The sequence below is a fragment of the Madurella fahalii genome (assembly GCF_045866475.1).
Source record: "Madurella fahalii IFM 68171 DNA, scaffold_6, whole genome shotgun sequence".
Classification (NCBI taxonomy): domain Eukaryota; kingdom Fungi; phylum Ascomycota; class Sordariomycetes; order Sordariales; genus Madurella; species Madurella fahalii.
In genome coordinates, this window is record NW_027263976.1 from 1,124,392 (window position 1) to 1,130,391 (window position 6,000).

General features: G+C 56.6%; 2 protein-coding genes across 2 annotated transcripts; one reads left to right on the forward strand and one right to left on the reverse strand.

Moving 5' to 3' along the window:
- Positions 1-151: 151 nt before the first annotated feature.
- MFIFM68171_10371 (uncharacterized protein) lies at positions 152-1,536 on the forward strand (the record flags this gene model as incomplete). Its single annotated transcript, XM_071065790.1, has 3 exons — positions 152-406; positions 551-1,029; positions 1,149-1,536. The coding sequence occupies 3 exons, from the start codon at positions 152-154 to the stop codon at positions 1,534-1,536; spliced, it is 1,122 nt and encodes a 373-aa protein (XP_070921891.1).
- Positions 1,537-3,307: 1,771 nt separating this feature from the next.
- Positions 3,308-6,000, reverse strand: PUF3 (mRNA binding protein puf3; the record flags this gene model as incomplete). Its single annotated transcript, XM_071065791.1, has 5 exons — positions 3,308-3,537; positions 3,596-4,154; positions 4,211-4,489; positions 4,551-5,800; positions 5,862-6,000. The coding sequence occupies 5 exons, from the start codon at positions 5,998-6,000 to the stop codon at positions 3,308-3,310; spliced, it is 2,457 nt and encodes an 818-aa protein (XP_070921892.1).

A 6,000-nucleotide genomic window follows, 5' to 3' on the forward strand; every position in this document is an offset into this window, starting at 1 on the left:
TTTCTGCGTGGCTTGCACGTGGGCTCGCGTCGATGAGTCAAGCGGGCTGCCTATTGCTCCGCATCTATGTATAAATATATCCTGGCCCCACGGGGGACCGATGGCTGGCTGCCACACCCTCCGGAAGCAGCCGAAAACAACCATCACCAACATGGCCTATCGCACAACCGCAACTGCCCCTCCCGTAACCACAAACTTGCTGGGAAAGGGCGTTGAGTTCCCGAAGGGTCCGGAAGACACCGTCTCGGCCCTCTGCTGGTCGCCCGTGTCCAACCATGTGGCGGCCGCGTGCTGGGACGGCCATGTCTACATCTACGATGCCGCCCACTCGACAACCACCCAAGACATCAAGGGCGTCGCGGCCATGGCGGCCGCCGGCGTATTTCTTGATTGCGATTTTAGCAAGGTAAGTCCGAGTTGATCTCTAACCCGCAGCTTCCTGGAGGAAGAGGAGGAAAATGTGAAAAGAACAAACACGAACGGTTCCATAGGTGAGTAGACAACCACCCCCCGGCTTCTCCCTCGTAATATCAACTAACCCGAGTTTCAGGACGGAACCCTCATCGCCGGGGCGGCATCAGACAACAACATCCACATCATGGACCTCGCTTCGGGCGCCACCACAGCCCTCTCGGGCCACTCAGCGCCCGTCCGCGCGGTCCGCTTCGTCGACATTCCTTCGTCCAACGCGCCCATCCTCGTCTCGGGCTCGTGGGACAGCACCCTCCGCTACTGGGACCTGCGCCAGCCCTCGCATGCCGCCATCGGGAACGTCCCGCTCAGCGAGCGCGTCTACGCCATGGACGCGGCCGCTGCTGGGGGACTGCTCGTCGCCGCCACGGCGGATCGCAAAATCCATCTTGTCAACCTCCGTGGCGGACCAGGGAGCGGCGCGGTGTCCAAGACGCTCGACGCGCCGCTCAAGCACCAACCAACAACCGTCTCGGTCTCCGCCGACGGCTCGCGCTGGGCCGTGGGCGGGATCGAGGGCCGGGTTGCAGCGCAGGCTGTTGATGAGGTTGAGGGAAAGTACGTCACCGCGATCTATCCAGTCGCCCTGAATCCCCCCCCCCCCCGGCCCCCCGGCGCGGGGGGCCGCTGCCCAGTTCAACGGAACCCGCTAACGCCCGCCGTCCGGCTCACAACAGATCCTTCAACTTTTCCTTCAGATGCCACCGTCAGCCCGCAAAACAACCGTCATCAACCTCGTTATCATCCGCCGTCACGATAACCGAGGTCTACGCCGTCAACTCGACCTCCTTCCACCCCCGCAACAAATCCATCCTCGCCACCGCCGGGTCCGACGGCTCCCTCAGCATCTGGGACCTGGCCCGCCACCAGCGGCTCAAGGTCCTGCCCCGCGCCGACGGAGGTGACGGTAGTAGTGCTGCTGGCACTGCTGCCATCACTTCCTTGGCGTTTAACCGTGAGGGGAGCAAGATTGTGTATGCGGTGGGCTATGACTGGGCAAGGGGGTACATGGGACATGAGGAGAGGTATCCGAGGAGGATTTCTGTCTGTGATTTGGGGATGTAAATGGGAAATTGGAGGCATAAATTGCCCGCTCTGGGTGGGGAAGGTCGGAATGGGAAGCGGAAGATGGCATGTATGTGTGGAGGATCTTCGGTCTGGGAAGCTGATGACTTGATGAGATTCGGAATGGGAAATTTGGCACTGTTGGGAGGATCACTCATGGGCTTGTTTACTGTTTTCTTTGTAGAGGAGGAGGTGGCACAAGGCACGGGGCACAGGGCACAGATTGGCAGGATATTTGGGACCTCATGGGCCTTGGTTATGGAATGGGGTGGATCAAACAAGTTCAACCGCTGGAGAGGAACAACACACCAGGTCGGCTTTTATCATCTTCTGGCCAACTTCGCGGCTGCCTGAGACATAAATTGTCTAGGTGCACAAATACATGGCATGAACCCCCCCAGTCATTGTTCTTACTAGTGACGCCAGGAACATCAATTCCTAGTCTACGTATCCTTAAGAAGTCGCTCACTTTTGTATCTATCTTGGGCAACACTGGTCGGCACCATATGGATAGGAGGCGTGATTGCGTTTGACAAGACCTTTTTCTTTCTATATTCATTACTGAGTGTACCACGTGCATAGATAAGAGATGAAAACTAACCTGGTAGACACCGTCGTTTTCTACGGGCATCAAAGTTCATGGAAGTCGGGGAAAGGGAGAACTCGGATCGAGCGAACTCTTATCTCTCCTAGAAAGTACATCTACCATAACCCTGTTCTCCCCGGTTGTATGCGAGCAATCACTTGCCTGCGGTCGGCAGCAAATCTGTTAACAATCTACAACTCCCACATGCGCTCTCCTTGTAACCCGCCGCCATTCCAGGTCATGACGCCTCACATCACCACTTTTTTTTTTCTCCACATCCCACTACTAGTCATTCTATGAGCCTCAAATACCCGTCTATCTCGCAGTCCGGCCGCTTTCCCGGGACGGTCTCATACCCCTCTCCTGTCCGACCCATCCCACATCGGATCCACCCTCATCCCCATACCTCTCACCCCTCAAACCACACTACCAATCGCACAAAGAAGTCAAAGACAAGATATACTTTTCAATTAACCTATCCATCGCTATTCCGTACCATACCGTACCATCCATACCGTACCGTACACACACACGAGACCCATGCCCGAACCAGCCCCAACACCCATGCGCTATCGTCAAACTCAACGAAACGAGAGAGTGTAAAAGAGTGCACCTCTATGCCAGACCGAAAGAAAGGAAAAGAAAAGAAAAGAAGAACCCTAAAGATAAACCAGAGCCCTCAGGCACTTGAGATGTATCATAGCGTTGTAATGCCAGTGTCCGTAGTAGTAGTAGTTGTAGTAGTAATAGTGTTGTTGTACCCATGGACTCGTAAGTCGTCGTTATCCCTAGTAGAAGCAGCAGCAGTAGTTTTGCAAAGTACATACCCACGCCGACTCCTAAGCATACTCGGCCCAGAGCCGAGCCGCGAGCTGCGAGCCGAGCGCCAGACGAAAAGGAAAAAGAGAATAAGGTAAAAATAAAAAGGAATACTTTGAAATGGCGAGAGTAGCCCGTTGCTGGGAAATGAAAAGAAGAAACCAACCAGCTCGGGCACACTCAAGTATCAAGAATAAGAATAAAGCCATATTACAAATACCAAACCCGCACACATTCGAGAAGACCGCTCGCGACGAACCCAACTTCGCTGATGAAAGCTAGGTAAGTAGGTAGGTGTGAACCGGAGTCACCCTGGCGACGCCGCCTCCTCGGACGAAATCGGGGTCGGGATCGGGCGGTCTGCGACTAGTCACCACCCATCGAGCCCGGCGAAGTTGGGGGCGTCAGCGCGGGAGTGCGGTCCTCGGGCGTGTGGTCTGTGGTGCCGTTCGTCGGCGTCGAGAGGGCCGATACAAGACGCTCGATCGCGGAGCCCTTCTTTCCCACGCCGCCGGCTTTCAGAACGGGCAGATGCGGCCTCATCTGCTCGGCGAGTATCTCCCTGTCCTCACCCTTGAGTTCGGCAAGCAGTTTTTCTTTGCATCATGGGCGCGTTAGCAACCTATTTGACAACAACCAGGTGCAGACACTTACGGAGGACATAGTTGCCAAACTGATCCTTCATCAGTTGGAACAACGGCCGGTTGGCATCATTGCCCGGCGCCTTGAGAATCTGGTCTCGGATGGCCCGCTTCTCGTCCAGTGTGCCCTTTGCTATACACGCCTCCACCACGTTCGAGGGTATCTTCTGTTTCGAGTAGGCCACCACCATGGGCATGATAACCTTGATCATTTTCGAACGGTCTTCGGGCTCTCCATGACATATGACGTGCTGGGCCACATAGTTGCCGTACTGATCCGATGGGAGGATATGCGCGCAGGGATGTAACTCCTTCAGTATGAAGGCCCTGTCGGCTTCGTTGCCCCTCTCGAGAGCCTTCTGAATAAGACGACAGCCGAACTGGTGGATGGCGAGTTCACTGACGCGGCCCCGGAAACAGTCGAAGACGAAGTCGAGATGTTGCCGAGGAACCTCCTCGAGCACCTTTTGGACGACATGATTCCCTTGAGCGTCCTTGACTAGCTTCAAGATATCCGGCTCCAACTCCTTTGTGAGTTCGACTTGCTGCTCGACAAGCACATGCTCCAAGGCCTGGAACTAATCAGCTTCAAACGCTACTAAGCTTGGTGGCCTGGCCAGCTACTCACTCTCTGCACAACGCGGCAGGCATACATCTGCTTCGACAGATCGACCACCTTGCCCTTCATTGCGTCGGCCAGGATCTTCTTCTGAACCTGGTTTCCGTGCTCAAAGAATTTCTGGATCACGTAGTTGCCAAACACATCCTTCGAAAGCTGGACAGCGTTCGGCTCAATCTCTCGGAAAACCTGCTCCTTCTCATCGCTATTGGCCGTCAACAGCTTCGTCTGGATGAACCGAGAACCGTGCTGGTCGCCGCAGAACTCGACAACGTGGCCGTAGATGTCCTGGATTCTGTAAGCACTGCCCCCGTCGGCCTTGGCTGTTTGATGGCTGGCTTCTCCTTACCTTGAGCTCGTAGCGACTGATTGATTTGGTGCTTGACCTGAATTCCTCCAGAAGCAAGCTCCTTACGCCCTTCCCCGGGTCTTGATCTCTCCCAAGGTGCACCGGTAGGCCGCTAGCTGCGATATAGGGTGCTATAGGCACGCCGTATCCGGCCAAGGGCCCGGGCCTGAGGTTGTTGCTGTACAGATTATACAGGGGCTGAGATGACTGGAAGCTGTGATGGTAGTAGGGGTTCGGGTAGAACGACGAGGGCTGGTGCTGTAATAATTGTTGGGCGAGCACCCGCTGGTCCGGCTCGGAGCCCATCCTATGGCCCTGCGATGCCGGTCTCGACCAGGAGTCCCCGTTTGGTTGTGGAGCGGCCGTGAAGCCTCGGGGGCTATTCAGGCCGGCGCCGGCGCGGAAGGTGCTTCCAGCCGACGAGCTCCGATCAACCGCGGAGCCCCGTCTCTCAAATCCCGTGGCATTCCCGTACGCATCGTTCGCAAAGCCGTTCTGATACGCTTGGCCATTCTCCCACGGTTGCGATACTGGGTTCAACTGGAAGTTTTGGGTTCCATTGCGGTAAGCGGCACCGTTGAGATCACTCTCCAATGCTATCCTTCCTAGTCGTTCCACAACTTCGGCCTCGTCCGTCTGCTTGGCAGCGGCGGTTTGATCGTAGGCCCGGGCGTTGTGAGCACTGAATGAGGCGGCTGCGGCGAGAGATGGCCGTTGGGAGTGCATAGAGTTCGCTGCTGGGCTTCCGTAACTGAAGTTGGTCAGGTCTGGTTCGGGGCGGCTCGACGAAGGGAGGCCCAAATCGCGTGAGGACCCATTCCCAACTGGATTGAAGAACATCTGCTCTTGGCCCGGCCGCTGGGCGCCAGCAAATGTGCCCAATCTCTGCTCCGGGTCGAGGTTCAGCGAGCCATATGGGCCGACGGCTTCATTGTCATCCACCAATTCCGGCACTTGCTGTGCATTCCTGAACGGCCCGGTCGAGGGGTCTAATGCGGTCGCCGGCCTCGACCCAACCGGGCCCCTCTGAGCGATCGTAGATGAGGTTGGATAGTACGAGTTACCATTCATGCCAAGACCAGCAGCGTCTGGCCGTGGGTTGCTGGGGGATGCGTTTCCAGATAGTGCGCGGGCTTGTGTAGTGTCTGTCGAACTCCAGCGTCCCGACCGGCTACCCCAGGGGTCGGCTTCGGACGAGGCAGCGAGGGCGCCAGAACCTGAAGGGCCGCTGGAAAATGAATCGGTGATGTCTGGGCAGCCTGTCAGCCTTCCTTCCTTGTTCTCGCGGCAATCCCTTCCGTGCAGACGAACCTCTGGTCCCAACTACATCTCTGCTTGTGGAAAAGCTTCCGCTCCCGATACCGTTGTTGCCCCATATTCCCCCTTGCCAGGGTGTACTGGCAAATCCGTTTCCGCGTGCCTGCTGTGACTGCTCGCTTCCGTTCGCCAT